We start from the raw sequence: 16,325 nt of genomic DNA, 5'->3' as shown, positions 1-16,325 counted from the left end.
CATTGATGTAATCGTGGTATGAATGAATACCATGTGACTTTTGAAGCAGAATCTGTAATTTGATATTATGGTTTGTGATCAACATAGTAGAATTTGTCCAGTGAAGGGTCAACTATGTATCATATCAACTATGACCAATATACACATATCTGTGACCCCTGTACATTAAGTATGTGACTGATGCATGGTTGTGACAATATACTATAGTCTGTGACTTCTGCAAATGAACCGTGCAATTGGTTTTGAAACCTTTGTATGTATATGTGACATTCTAAAAACAGTATATGATCTATTACCTTTGACTTGAGCAGACTAATTAAGTACTTGTGACCTGTGACATTCATTAGTGACCTGTTCTATTACTTGTGACATGTTTCGAGTGGAATTATTTTGATCTGTGGCCTGAATACAAACATATATGAGTAATAAACTAAAATCTATGACCAGGAAATATACATTCTGTTATTCGACCCAAACCATTTACATTTCATAAATTGTTAATGAAATAGAACACAACACTATCATACATCTCAAGTTCTTTGACCAAACATAAAATACCAAACCTGCTAAAAAATGACACCAGAATTGATCAAATGCAAAAACCAAACAATTTTTCAATGTGTCAATGTACAACCACAGTATCACAATAATTCCAATGAGTGTCATCACACAAACTACTATAAACGAAAATAAAAAAGAGGCCAATATTCAGACCCTTTACAAAATCCTATCATCATCCTAAATTTCAAATACATTATCAATCCTCACTCAATGACAATCTCCTCTCCCTTTGTATGCTTCCATGCCTTTGAAGGCTTGAATATATTCTGATGTTTATAAAACCAGGACGCTATGTCTAGCCTAGTTCTCCCAGAATCAAATTTCTTCGGCATAGAATCTTTGTCGTTGTGGAGCAAGTATTCAACATATGTAATCGTGAATATGCTGCAATCATGCCTGAACAGAAGCATAACATAATTTATTAGGTATGATACTTTTATCATGAATCATATCACATATTAAGAAATTATAACAAGTTAGGCCACAAACATATAGAGTCTTAGACACATAGGAACAATAGGTCACAGATATATATAATAGTATATAAATCATGCATTTAATGTCACATATGTAGAGAATGGAATGCAATCCATTAACAAATCCATAAACATCGCTTTCAAGAGGAAATATTAGATTAAATTAGGAAATAGACATATAGATTCTCAGACAACTATGTAAATGAGGTCACATATAAATATAATCGAATATCTATCATGCAATAAGGTCACAGATGCAATGTCATGCTATTGAGGCAGGTCACAAATCCATAGTATATTGGTCACATTTGGATTGTCATGTCACATACGGTCTACTGTAAATCATTGTACAATTTAGAACATATATTTCACACAGAAACCCCCACATATTTCCTTTGATTGTAATATTTAACCGAATAAATGTCACGGATAAATAATAAAAAATGATAAAATTGAAAATATCACCTTGGCGAACGGTTTTTTGTTCGACACATATGATTTATTCCTTTTCGATGGCATATTCTTTGAACTATCCTCTGGCTTTCTTTGGTTTCTTCTGTTAGGCGTCTCCACCATATTCTTCGCCTTCATCTCACCCTTCAATTTACTAATCACCTTTCAATTTCGGAAGTTTGGAGATTTATGAAAGATGAATTTGAAAAATTGTGGAAGTTGACTGGGAAATCATGGGGATTATGTTTGAGAAGAATTGGGAGGTTTCCAATAATAGAGGAAGTTACAATAATCCCGTATATGAATGCTAATTTCACGGGATACGTGCATCATTTAATTAATTGATTTTTATATTTAATTATATTGTTTAAAACCTGAAAACTGCACAAGTAAACTTCAACCTTGGAATATGAAAAGTGATCTTTAAGTACATGTGACCGCGTAATTTCTACTTAAAATTATGGAAATTATACCCAATCAAAATTTTAAAGATTCAATTTCAAAAATCAATTCTAAATTTTGTTTATACAAAAATCAGATATTAATTTAAATTTCAAAATTAATAATTTAAGTGTGTGTTTGAGTCACATTATTTTGAAATAATGTATTTTGGAGTAACAAATTGATGGAGAATGTATAGTTAAAAAATAAAGAAAAATTTTAAATTTGTGTCTAATATTATTTTATTTAAGAATATATGATTGAAATAATGTCAAATCACTACTTAGAAATGCATTTTTTTTTTTCAAATAATGCAGCTCAAATAGGGCATAAATTAATCTACACAACCCATCCTACCCACAAACCCCATCCCAACTCATCCAACCCAAACCCTAAATCATTCGCCACTTCTTCTTTCTTATAATTTTCCTTCTCTCTTCTCTGGCAACACACCACCTCCAGCGAGATGGCACATTCAGCATTGAGGTGAGGCATTGGAGGCACGATCGTCGCTTAGCGCAGCTACAGCGCAACACCTCTGCACAGATGAGCAGCTCTGAGCAGTGTCGTGCACTGCGTCTTGCCTTTTGGGTCAGCAATGATCCAGTGGTTTTGCCTGATCACATATTGCATGCATGCAACGACAATATGAACTTTTCACCAACAGGATCACAGCATCGCTTTTTGTTTCTGCTGCATCACAACAGTGGCAAAGGTTCTAGGTTGCCACTCTTTTCTTCCCATGTTGGCCAAACTGAGCGGTTTATGGTGATTTTTGTGGCATGTTTTTGTGGTGGTGCATGCAGTGTTAGCGTGCGGTTGTTGTGGCGATGGGTTTGTGGATTTTTTAGTGGGGGATAGTGGTTATGGTATGGTATAGATGGAGATAAAGGAGATGGTAGTGTGCAGTGGCATGTGCTGTGGGAGTGGGGTGTGGTGTATAGTTGGGGTGGTTTTACAGGTACTGTGGTGATGCTGACAATGTAGTGGACCTAGTGGTGGTGGGGTGTTATGCTCGTGGAAGCGGGGGAAAGAGTCTTTTGTGACCAATTATTTAGTGTTGTGACTAATAAATTGTTAATTTATAACCAGTAAATAATATGTGACCTAGAAGAGTGTGTGGTTGTGACCAATTTTATAATTGTGAGCTAGAATTGGTAAATTATGACCAACTATTTTATAACTTGTTATTGTGGAATAAGTTATGGCTATAAATTTTGTGATTTTTGATTATGAAATAAGTTGTGACCTATAAAATTTGTTATTTATGACAAATAAATAAATTATGACTCATAAAAATTATGATTTGTAATTGAAAAATAATTTGTAACAAATTAATTTGATAATACGTGACCAAAAAATAAGTTGTGATCTATAAATACATAATTGTGACCATAATATATTTAATTAATAAAATATATTTTTAATTAGTTCTTCCATAATAAAATTTAATTAATATCTAATTTCTGAAATAATAAACCTTTTTTTTAGTTTTGAAATGGGTTATTCTTAATATCTTAGATCTGAAATTTTTCCATTAAAATTTAGATTTTAATTCAAGTTAAAGTCCACAATTTATTTTAATAATATATTTTATAGAATCCACAACTATTCAACTATAAATTTCATCAATTTTTATCAAAATCTACAATCTCCACCAAAGTAGGGTTGAATCTATAAATAATAAAATATGGATATTAAATTTGTAAATAAAATGAGTTAAATGTAATAATTCATTTCATTTTTTTAATATAAAAAATTCAAAACCAATTTGTAATTCGATCAAAGTCAAACATTATTTTCAACTATGAATTCGTAATTACTATTTATTTGTTATCCACACATTTCGTGAGACTCATTTTTAGTCTTCTTTTTAAATTATTTATAAATTCAATTAACCTATTTGTACAACCTTTTGACAACCTTGGTGTTATCAAATTTCAGGCCTCTAATTTAAAAAATATTTTTTTTTCAAATTTTAAAATGGATGGATACAATGCAAGCACGTGTAAAGTTGTCAACCAATACTATACAATTAGTATAATTCTTATAAATTTGTCAAATAAAAGTTAAATTAGGTTATTACCGCTGATTATTGAAAAGTATGAATTTCGTCACATCAATGCATAGTTTATAGTTTTATGTGTATTTGTCAGTAGATTCAAAGTCGAAGGAGTGCAAATAAAAGTAAAACTACACTTCCGGAAAATTCACGTCAAGTTAACTCTAGCGGCTTGATGAATTTATGAGCAATAGTGATTTTCTATTCACCGTGGACAAGAGTTATCATACCCATTGTGGGTATGGCAACATTTGGTATTGCCACGTTATTAATGAGAATGTGACGGGCAACGTTAAATATTGTCACTTGAACATAATAATTCATATCCACAGTGGACAAAAGATGAAATTCAAATTTATTAGATATACGTTTATGATAAAGTTATCAGTACTGATCGTGTTACGTATGCATGTTTGTTTTGAATATTGACTTTGCCATTGGGCATGATACTGACAAGATATGGCCATATTATTGACCAGACGTGACATTGGTAGGTTAGTGCTAGTTGCCTAATTGTATTTGTCATCCACAAGGACCACAAAATAAATAATTGAGAAGTAAAAAATTAAAATAAATCATCAAATTTTAAAGAAAAATAAAAAATGATAAATATCTTGCATAAAGAATATGGCAAAATGTTCGTTTTCTTGTCCTCCTGTATCTATTCAATTAGGCCAACTTTTAAAGCCCAATCAGATTCTTATCTTCTTGACCCACATGGCATCTGCCATATATAAAGGACAAAATTACGAGTCCGGATATAGGCAATTCAGTTTTCAAGTTTTAAGTTTCTTAATTATTTAAAATTGTTTTATTAATTAAATATATTAAGATCACAATTATATAATTAATGATCACATATTTATAAATCACAACTTATTTATTAGTCAAATTTTATCAAATTAATTAATCACAGACTATTTTATGGTCATAATAAAAATTTATAAGTCACAATTTATTTGTCGATTATAGATTTTCAAATTAGTTGATCATGAATTATTTTTCAATCACAAATTATTAAATTTTCAAATCACAATTAAATAGTTGGTTACAAATAATCAAATAGTTGGTCAAGTATTAACTAAATAATTGGTCACATACCACAACTACCACCACGCTCACTTGCGACCACCACGATTAACACAGCCTAATAACGCCACCTCACCAACATAGTCCTACCGCCAACATCACGACATCGACGCAGCCTCAACAACCCACCACCGTCTATGAGACTATGACACCACCATCACCACCTCTGAACTATAGCATTTAAAGTACACTCTAATCCTCTTCTACATCGCCACTCAGGCCACAGGCAATGTGCCATCTCAGGCTCACCGTCGAGCAACTCTGCAGAGCTGATCCCATGTGGTCATCACTCAATCATTGTCATCGTCCTAATTGGCACCACTATCACTATATGTTCTCCACCAAAGTCACTGCCACCACATCAAATCCATAATTACTACTACCTTTACCTCAAATTACCAACAATCACAATCACCACCAAATTGAGACCCACCATATCCAGTTGCAATAGCAGACGCAAGGATTAAATTCAAAACAGATATTTAAATAAACAGTGCCACCTAATAGCGACTAGATCTACAGCCATCGTTGGGCCGTGAATTTAATGATGAGAAGGATACTTTTGGGGAAAAATATGGCTATGAGCTTTGGGATGGCAGTTGAAGGCTGAATTAGGTTGTGGTTGGTGGATGTGGAGGGAGAAGACAGTGATGTTAGTGGGGCAAAGCCCCTTGTCTTTGGCGTCCCTAGATGTCAAGCAAAACTCATTTAAGTGAGAGAAAAAAAAAAGTGGTGGCCATAATTTATTTAATTTTGCTTCCCTTTCCTTTCCCAGTGGGATTTGAAGCTGTTGGCATGATTTTGGGAAATTGCAATGATTGAAATTCCGTGAGCGAATAAAGGAGTATGGTTGTTTCGGGAGGGGGTTGTATGTATATTTTTAAATTAATAACAAATAGTTATAACTTGATTTTTGGAAAAAAAAAATTATTATAACCTGATTTTTGAAGTTGAAAATTGAAATGTAGGGTTAGATGTAATTTTGTCATATATAAATGATGCTTGTCAAATGACAAACTAAGCCCCTATTTGACCCCATTATTTTTCATTGAATTATAATTCATTTTTATCTTTTTTCATATTAATCACACATTCTCCAATAAAAAAAATTACAAGTACATCTAAATTTTTTTATTATTTGTTAATAACACATTCTCTAAAAAATTACAAGTCCTCTTATTATAACGTGGAATAATGGGTGCCAAACAGGTGCTAATTAGAAAATTTGAAACAAAATAGTATAGTAGGTTCTTCAAGTTTATGCCTTTCTTAATTTTAGTCATTCATCTTTCTATCTTGTCAGTTTTGGTCCTCCATGTTTTCAACATATTCAAGTTGTCATTTATCTTTCAATAATGTGTGAGTTCGTATTCAATCCAGGTTTCTGTATGCTCATAGTCCCTCAATTCCAGATTTTATACACATTTAATCCTTCCATTGCCCAATTAAGCTTCTTTTTGCTCAATCCACCAAAAAGTCAAGAGTTATACCTGCAAACGTGTCTTTAATGATCACATATTAAAACCTTGGCTGAGTCAAACGAATTGTTGACTATTCATTAAAATGCAATTGATTATTCCAATATTATTCAGGCCTCGTCCTTATCTTCAATCACGCATTACATCAATAAAATAATTTTGCAAGCAAATTCAAAAAAATTCCTATTTTTAACAATATGCTTAAAAAATCACTTTTCGCAATTTTTATTTTGAGAAAAACTATATCAAATAGGGATTTATGTTTAAGCACACGTTCGCAATTATTACCTATCATTATTTACACATTTAATAAGACTCATTACGATTATTTTGAAACTCAAACAAGGAGATATTTGTGCCTTATTTCCCTAAATCTTATGCCCCTTAATTTTACAAAAAAATAAAAATAAAAAATCTTCTAAAAAGTTATTTAAATGAATAAAAAATATAAATATATGTAATAAATTATTTCCGTGGTGATCCTATAATTATAGCCTCGTACGATTGCACCACCTATACATCCTTAGGCCCTGTTTTAGCCCCATTAGTTTGAAGAAATGTATTGTGCAATAGTGATTGATGGAGAATGTGTGGTTAAAAAAGAAGGAAAAGTTTTTTATTTGCGTGTAATATTATTTTAATGAAAAATGTGGTTAAAAATGAGTATTGTAGAAAAAAATAATTGAAAAAAATGTAAAGTAAATGATAACAAGGTCTTAATCAGCTGTTGATTCCCCCACAAGCCACAACCCACGTGTGAAATTGATTATCACCTAAAAATTCATAATTGTAACTTGTTAGATTTTAGGAAATGTCGAGGAGTTTTAATGGTTAGAGAGGTAAAAACGATGGTGAATTAGTAAATAGTACATGTGAATTTAACGAAATATGTTGATAAAAAAATAATTTAAGCAATTAAGAAGAGGGTATAAACAAGAGGAAAACAACAAAAAATCATTTTATAGGATTAACAGGTTGCCTCATTTGGCAAAAGAAGTACCTTTTCTTTTAACACCAAAAAAAATAAAAATAAAAATAAAAATAAATTGAAAAAATTAATAATAATAATAATAATGTACACTTCCAGATATCATATTACACAACACAAAAATGCGAACCATATTAATAATACATAACTTCCAAAACGAAATTCGTTAATATAGCTTTCCTTGGCCTTGGGCACGTAACATCAGTTGGTGGCACGGCGAAAGGTCAAATGGCTCCCCGGTGACTTTACTCCGGTTGCTACCACCATGTTTGTGGCGGAGGAAGGTGGAGAAGAAGTAGACAAAAGCTGTATATCCGAAGTTTGGAACCGTCCCGAGTCGCCGGGAAGTCTTACGTAGGAAGCAGAAGGCGATTCATTTAGCCATGCCCCCTTCTCTCCTTGTCCTCCATTTTTGTACTGCATTATAGCTTTGTACACATATGGAATCAGACCCTCCATACCATATATTTTGTATGTTCAACTCTGCGCGTGAGAAGAATGATTTTGGGGTGGCGTGGGGAGGAGTAGGGTTAAAAAGGCAAATGAGAGGTTGACGTGGTAGGACTAATGTGTTGGGTTGGAGTCTAGCTGGTTCCATTGCAAAACAAAACGCCTCGCACGAACCATTGAAGAAGATTTTGAAAGCTACATTTAAGCTACAATCTCGTTACAACTCACCAAATCTTATTAGAATAATGATTCTACATCTTGTGCATTACTATACTTGTTCATTGGTCGGTTGACACTAATAAATAATTTAGTATATTGTTTTGTTCTCTTTCTTAAATGAGAAATTTGAGAATTTTCTTCGTTCCTGACCCAATTTTGTATATATACTAAAGTTCCTAATTTAGCTAAAAATCAAATTTTCAGTACATTTTGATAAAAGTTGATGAAATGTATGTTGAAAAATTAATAAACGTAGCGAATCTCATAAAATGTGCGTTTAAAAATGAGTTTGAGAAAAAATAAGGACAATGTTGTGTCCTATGATTGAAAATGAATTTGCGAAAAAATGATTTTAAAAAATCAAGGACAAACAGAGACTAAAATTCAACTGATGATATGGTGCGAGAAAACAGCAATAGCATCACTAAAGTGATAAATATGAATAAATAAATGCATCTCCTAATAGTTCAACTTAATGCTTCACAATTTTCTTATGAATTATAAATTTACAGAATTTGCAGTATTGGATTAAGTTAGCTCATCTGTCGTTCTCGCTAGGCCTGCAGGCAATCGGAAGCATAACACGGAAGCCATATCCATCATGATATAAGATCATGATTCATTCTGAAGTTTTCAGATATGACAAATTAATATATTTTGTGAGCAATGATTAATTGGATTATTTGAATTCTACGTGCAATTGATTTGCTAGTGACAGCTGAACAATCATCACCTAAAAGGATATTGTTTATGCCATTCATATAAGACTATAAGAGAACATTTTAATTCAAAGTTCAAAAGATATAATCGTGGGCTTAGAACAACATAGAAGTTTGTTACTTCGAGACGAATCCAAACTTTCTCCATATTTTAACTGAAAATTAATTGCAAAACAACATCGTCTCGTTTACAACAATGGATTGATTGACTACTACATACTAAACATGCTCTGATGATAATTAACTGCATTTAAAAGCGCAAAGTAGCATCAGCGCAGCGCACCCATGGGTCGAACATAAACCAGCTGTTTGGTAACTCAGGAGACTGTCTCGCACAGCGATAGTGTATGCCACCAGCCACAACCAATATTCTTAGGGACGTAGTTGTCGACCGGAACTTGCGAAGGGATATTTCGATCGACTGTATCTCCTAAACCGAGCTGGAAGAGAAAGAAAAGAAGAACATTATATCAAGAAAGTAGAAATTGAAAAGAATGCTTTATGCATCATAAATCATACATACCTGACCATATTTATTCCATCCCCAGCTGTATATTTTACCTTCATCTGCATAAACATTCAGAGAGCACCATTATTATTGCACCAAGGGAATACCCATTGGGTTGGCTTACACACAGCCAGTTGTGATAGATAGTAGATACTCTCTATTCTGAACATAGCCCAGTTAAAGCATGTTTGTAGCTAAAGTTGGTTTTTAAGGTAAAGTCTATATCTAAAACATGTTAAGCTAAGTTACTTATTTCCTTTTTCTAAGTGAAGAAATACTTATTCTTGACAAGGACGACTTTCAAACTTAACAAGTGTCAACTTTAACAAATATAACTTTTGAAATGAGAAAGTTGATTATTTAAAACTTGATTATTGTCTAGTTCTACGTACAATAATATAACTTCTGTCCAACAAAATTTGGTTCAAGTACCTCGGAATGTTGCTGGGAGCCCGAAATCAGATCCAAACTGATATAACATTTTACCTGTTAGTATGACACTATGACGAGCTCCACAGGATACCACCTTAGCATTCTTGTTCTCCATAACTGAAGCATCCAGAAGCTTAGGTATAAGCTGTCGAGTACCAAAGTACACTTTTTAATCACTATCTTTAAAGTACGTAACTTCTTTAGAATAAAGCAGAGACTATCAACCAAATAACGCAACAATTTTGATAAATACTGCAAAGTGTAATCTGATTTCAAGAAGGGATTCAATTTCTAGAAACCAACATTTTAGAAGGCTGTTGAAGCTGCAACTGATGTAAGAGTGGATTACTTTGAGTAGTTTGGGACCTGCTAATCCTTGTTGCAGAGCACTACTGCTAAAATGAGTAGTACATCATACTCATGGTTTCTGATGAAGTCTATAGAAAAGAACAGACAGTGCATTTGTATCAGGTTCAGATCCAGTACATCAGACAATAAGCAGAGAATATACCTCACATTGATCAGAATTTGTTCCCAAACCCAATTGCCCAAACTGATTTCCACCAAAAGCATAGACACAACCATCTTTGCAGATGCATATAGTATGCCACAACCCAGCTGCAACTGTTTCAATCTGAGTCCCCGATAGAGAAGTCACACAAGTTGGTCTCAGCAGGTCTTCTCTATTTCCTTGTCCACACTGCATAAAATAATGTCATGCGAATGTAGTTTGTGGTCTGTCTTCAATTTATTAGGAAATCTAACATCCATGGACAAATTTGAGAACACACTCAAAACCAACTTGATTTCCGCACCCTAACCATAATAAAGCAACAGACCGAACCTATGAAAGTTTATGCTGTGTTCATCATAGAATTTTTATTATTGTTTTCAGTATAGCTACGAAAATGATTTTAAATAATTGAACCCATGGCTTCAGATTACGTTTACTGCCCAAAAACGTGCTAATATTACAGCGTTCAACACATTCCAAAAGTTACTTACATAATTTTGACATATGATTCTAAAATTACTACTGCAAGGATCCCCTAGATAATACCATTTTGAGTCTTACTACATGTCAGATGTTTAGGAAATATTAAATCGGAACCCATTAGAGATGAAGCAAGAAATATGCGGAATGAATTTTCTAGCTACATGAGAAGGCAAATACTTGGGGATAAAAAATGCAGTACAATAAGGAAATCACCTGTCCATATAAACCCCAGCCAAAAGCAATCAGCACACCAGCATCTGATAACCAAAAAAAGAAAGACCTTACAAAAGAAATGGGCTAAAATTGCTACAAAGCAATATTACCACATAACAATTCTTCATGACTCACCTGTTATTACTGCACTGTGCCTGCCTCCACAAGCAACGGCCCTTATGTAATTCCCTACAGAATTATGAGACTGAGCTGCTGCACTCTCACTTTCTTGATGAACCACATCAGGTTTGTCTTTTATGCATGAAGATGGATCAATACACGGAATGAGATGAGGAGAAGCCACTGTTTTTACCCGGTTGCCCAAACCTAGCTGCCCGTCACCTCCATAGCCCCAACCCCATACCTGTCCTACATCTAAATCCGGTAAAAATATGATGAATCAGGTATCTTGCTTTACATTTAAGACCTCTTGCTTTACATTAAAGATCTTCATAGCTTCATACTTCATATGACCTACAAAACTATAATTTGTAACCACAAAGAAGTAGCACCTAGCCTAAAATGTTAATTTGGTGCACTGCAGCACACAGGAAGGAGTTGATTTACCTGACAATGCCAACGTATGTCGCCCACCAGCAGCAACAGATGTAATTTTCACCAGGGGATCCAGCATTACAAGACAAGGTGGCGCTGAAAGTGTTTCTTCAGCAGGGATTGATATTTCAGATTCTTCTTGAGTTGATACCTTTCTTCTCTTTATACTTTCATCTTCAATGTTTTTATCATCTGAACAAGAAAGTGATCCGACAGAAGGTTTTGGACCTTGAGACTGTGGGCTCCCTATTACAAACAATATCAGGTGTTAGCGTCCAGTACCCGATATATTTGTATGCACACTTCTAGCCGAAGGTAGGCCTCATAAGATATACTCTTTCTAAGATACCTTGCTCAGTCAGTGTAGAACTTTGTTTTGCAGACCTGTTCCTTTCAAAGGTTTTCATACTTGTCCAACTACAAGTAACTTTTCCAGGTGGAACACACTCCTTCCAACCCCATGTGTACACTTCACCTTTACCTGAAATAATGGAGTCATCAAGCTATTAAGTTTTCAAGTCAAGATAACCGTTTCTTTTGACTATCATCAGCATCAAATTTCTAAGCAGTAAGCACTATACCAAAGCTACTATTCTTCACTTTTTCTTAAGCAATGGAGGATTCACTAGAGGACTCAACAAGACTTAAAAAGAAGGGATTCAATTTCTAGAAACCAACATTTTAGAAGGCTGTTGAAGCTGCAACTGATGTAAGAGTGGATTACTTTGAGTAGTTTGGGACCTGCTAATCCTTGTTGCAGAGCACTACTGCTAAAATGAGTAGTACATCATACTCATGGTTTCTGATGAAGTCTATAGAAAAGAACAGACAGTGCATTTGTATCAGGTTCAGATCCAGTACATCAGACAATAAGCAGAGAATATACCTCACATTGATCAGAATTTGTTCCCAAACCCAATTGCCCAAACTGATTTCCACCAAAAGCATAGACACAACCATCTTTGCAGATGCATATAGTATGCCACAACCCAGCTGCAACTGTTTCAATCTGAGTCCCCGATAGAGAAGTCACACAAGTTGGTCTCAGCAGGTCTTCTCTATTTCCTTGTCCACACTGCATAAAATAATGTCATGCGAATGTAGTTTGTGGTCTGTCTTCAATTTATTAGGAAATCTAACATCCATGAACAAATTTGAGAACACACTCAAAACCAACTTGATTTCCGCACCCTAACCATAATAAAGCAACAGACCGAACCTATGAAAGTTTATGCTGTGTTCATCATAGAATTTTTATTATTGTTTTCAGTATAGCTACGAAAATGATTTTAAATAATTGAACCCATGGCTTCAGATTACGTTTACTGCCCAAAAACGTGCTAATATTACAGCGTTCAACACATTCCAAAAGTTACTTACATAATTTTGACATATGATTCTAAAATTACTACTGCAAGGATCCCCTAGATAATACCATTTTGAGTCTTACTACATGTCAGATGTTTAGGAAATATTAAATCGGAACCCATTAGAGATGAAGCAAGAAATATGCGGAATGAATTTTCTAGCTACATGAGAAGGCAAATACTTGGGGATAAAAAATGCAGTACAATAAGGAAATCACCTGTCCATATAAACCCCAGCCAAAAGCAATCAGCACACCAGCATCTGATAACCAAAAAAAGAAAGACCTTACAAAAGAAATGGGCTAAAATTGCTACAAAGCAATATTACCACATAACAATTCTTCATGACTCACCTGTTATTACTGCACTGTGCCTGCCTCCACAAGCAACGGCCCTTATGTAATTCCCTACAGAATTATGAGACTGAGCTGCTGCACTCTCACTTTCTTGATGAACCACATCAGGTTTGTCTTTTATGCATGAAGATGGATCAATACACGGAATGAGATGAGGAGAAGCCACTGTTTTTACCCGGTTGCCCAAACCTAGCTGCCCGTCACCTCCATAGCCCCAACCCCATACCTGTCCTACATCTAAATCCGGTAAAAATATGATGAATCAGGTATCTTGCTTTACATTTAAGACCTCTTGCTTTACATTAAAGATCTTCATAGCTTCATACTTCATATGACCTACAAAACTATAATTTGTAACCACAAAGAAGTAGCACCTAGCCTAAAATGTTAATTTGGTGCACTGCAGCACACAGGAAGGAGTTGATTTACCTGACAATGCCAACGTATGTCGCCCACCAGCAGCAACAGATGTAATTTTCACCAGGGGATCCAGCATTACAAGACAAGGTGGCGCTGAAAGTGTTTCTTCAGCAGGGATTGATATTTCAGATTCTTCTTGAGTTGATACCTTTCTTCTCTTTATACTTTCATCTTCAATGTTTTTATCATCTGAACAAGAAAGTGATCCGACAGAAGGTTTTGGACCTTGAGACTGTGGGCTCCCTATTACAAACAATGTCAGGTGTTAGCGTCCAGTACCCGATATATTTGTATGCACACTTCTAGCCGAAGGTAGGCCTCATAAGATATACTCTTTCTAAGATACCTTGCTCAGTCAGTGTAGAACTTTGTTTTGCAGACCTGTTCCTTTCAAAGGTTTTCATACTTGTCCAACTACAAGTAACTTTTCCAGGTGGAACACACTCCTTCCAACCCCATGTGTACACTTCACCTTTACCTGAAATAATGGAGTCATCAAGCTATTAAGTTTTCAAGTCAAGATAACCGTTTCTTTTGACTATCATCAGCATCAAATTTCTAAGCAGTAAGCACTATACCAAAGCTACTATTCTTCACTTTTTCTTAAGCAATGGAGGATTCACTAGAGGACTCAACAAGACTTAAATTCTGGTTTTAATCGATTACGAAATGCTAAAGAAGTAACAATTTGTTGTGGCTGCATTGAAAGCTAATGTGAACGACTGCATTTCAGCAAAAAGGTTATGTAGCAGTACCTGTAACAGAAACACAATGTGCCCAACCAGCAGCAGCTTTCAGAATTGGATCATTAGTTGGAAGTGGGTACGGCTCTGGAGTCTCCTTGATATGTCACATGTGTGGTGATGAAAGAAATCCTAAAATCAATTCCAGATACTGGGCACTTTATTTTTAAAAGCTAGAGGCTTGTTACATTACCTCATGCTTCCCGGAGGTCAAATAGCTTTGGCCTTGATCATCAGCTGAACCCCACGTTATAAGTTTTCCGGAGGCTGCTTGTGAAATGAGTAAGAAGTCACACCAAATTCTGTTTGTGTGCCCACATAATATCATCTAAAGTAAAGAGCAAAGCCCCATTCTCGGAACGTCCAGGATTTACTCATTGGATGTTAGATGTATCAATGAATATACCATTGGAGAATATTAATTTTTCTAAGAAGCATATTTCCACATTTACAATAATGACACAACCATTTAATTGGCTGTTTGACATCCATTAAATTAAAACTTTTTTTTCTCAAATTCATTTTTAACCACACGTTCACAAAATAAAATATTTTGTATATAAACCCAAAATTTTGTCCAACTTTTTAACCATGCATTCCCAAAAAAAAAAAATCGTTAGTCTAAAACTTATTTTCTCACACAAAAAAAACACAAAAAAAAAAAGGAAAAGCTCTAGTGGATGTCTAGCAGGGGCTTAGTCTATACTCGATAATTAGTTGGCCTAATCTTAAACTAGTGGCGGGTCCAGCTGTCCAGGACTCAGTGCGGGTGCGCAATATTTGACAGTGGAAATTTTTTTCAGACACAAAATCTAATAATATTAATTTTATTTATTTATTTTTTATTTTATCACCGTTGAGTGTTATCTACTAGTTTTACTTAACACCACCATATAATGACTCTCCTCTTTTTTTTTTTTTTTTTTTGGCCATCAAATGCTCTTTTCAACAATGATTTCAGAGTTCGTAGTCTAGAATCTGTGAGATGACTCTTCCAGAGTAATAAACCGGAAGACTTTTGCATTACCTCGACCAAATCATCGGAGACTACTAAACTACAATTCAAAAACATCATCATACCACTACTCACAACTGAAAGTGACAGATCCAAATCAACCAAGTCATATGCACTCACTACATACAATCGAGTTCAAAAATAGCGAAATCGATTAATTACCTGAAATAGCTAAACCAAACCCGCAACCGCCACCACAAACATCCTTCCACGAATCCCCGGAGACCTCCGCTTCCGGAAACCGTACACTCACCGGTGAAGTCAACGAAGACTGTAGCTGCGAAGCTCCCGGAAGATACCCCCACATTAACACCTCACACTTCTTCTCTTTATTTCCATTAACTTCCAAATCTTTTATTCCTTCACCGCCATTCATCTCCCCGTTAAAACAAATTAAACTAGAAAAAAATCACACAGAAAAACAGCTGAAAAGCAAATTTATTAAAAATTGCTTATTTTGTACTCCGATCTGGTTTTTATCAACGGAAGATGCAATTCCAGAAGCAAATGGAAGCAGGGGTGGTTTTGTAATATTGTAAAGAATAATATAGTGCTAGATTAAAAAATTGATGGGCGTATCATTTGCTAGCTAGATTTGAGTGCCACGTAAGATAATCGTGTCCATGGGGACACGTGTCGAGGTTAGAGCTGATTTATATGGATAATTGATTCATGCGTCAAGGAGCCACGAATCACTAGAAGTTTCTGGAATAAACAGGCGTGAGTTTTACTCTTTCCTCGACACGTTGTGGGTCAGGTTTTAATCATTTTGATTCTTTTAAT

The 16,325-nt window shown here is 34.6% G+C and overlaps 3 protein-coding genes across 7 annotated transcripts; all 3 read right to left on the bottom strand.

The window, feature by feature from the left end:
- Positions 1-7,642: 7,642 nt before the first annotated feature.
- On the bottom strand, positions 7,643-8,166 carry LOC111365800. The gene has a single exon (XM_022986318.1). It carries the CDS (start codon positions 8,005-8,007, stop codon positions 7,750-7,752), a length of 258 nt encoding a protein of 85 aa, XP_022842086.1. The 5' UTR covers positions 8,008-8,166; the 3' UTR covers positions 7,643-7,749.
- An 811-nt stretch (positions 8,167-8,977) lies between these two features.
- On the bottom strand, positions 8,978-16,080 carry LOC111366231 (ultraviolet-B receptor UVR8-like). Of its 5 annotated transcripts, none has more exons than XM_022986936.1 (11): positions 15,705-16,080; positions 14,721-14,794; positions 14,540-14,624; positions 14,131-14,262; positions 13,794-14,027; positions 13,362-13,601; positions 13,227-13,270; positions 12,528-12,716; positions 9,877-10,021; positions 9,460-9,503; positions 8,978-9,376 (listed from the first exon to the last, which is right to left on the bottom strand). In XM_022986936.1, the coding sequence occupies exons 1-11, from the start codon at positions 15,916-15,918 to the stop codon at positions 9,254-9,256; spliced, it is 1,524 nt and encodes a 507-aa protein (XP_022842704.1). In that variant the 5' UTR covers positions 15,919-16,080; the 3' UTR covers positions 8,978-9,253. The 5 variants fall into 5 exon arrangements, 3 of the variants coding, with proteins under 3 accessions (XP_022842704.1, XP_022842706.1, XP_022842707.1); XM_022986938.1 differs by having other exon boundaries at positions 14,540-14,621; XM_022986939.1 differs by having other exon boundaries at positions 8,980-9,376; positions 9,931-10,021; positions 15,705-16,079.
- LOC111366232 lies at positions 11,340-12,230 on the bottom strand. Its single transcript, XM_022986940.1, has 3 exons — positions 11,991-12,230; positions 11,654-11,887; positions 11,340-11,560 (listed from the first exon to the last, which is right to left on the bottom strand). The coding sequence occupies exons 1-3, from the start codon at positions 12,046-12,048 to the stop codon at positions 11,487-11,489; spliced, it is 366 nt and encodes a 121-aa protein (XP_022842708.1). The 5' UTR covers positions 12,049-12,230; the 3' UTR covers positions 11,340-11,486.
- Positions 16,081-16,325: the final 245 nt, after the last annotated feature.

Source organism: Olea europaea, chromosome 17 (assembly GCF_002742605.1).
Source record: "Olea europaea var. sylvestris chromosome 17, O_europaea_v1, whole genome shotgun sequence".
NCBI classification, from domain to species: Eukaryota; Viridiplantae; Streptophyta; class Magnoliopsida; order Lamiales; family Oleaceae; genus Olea; species Olea europaea.
Note: the sequence above shows the minus strand (reverse complement) of the source record. Positions and strands in the feature narration are given on the sequence as shown.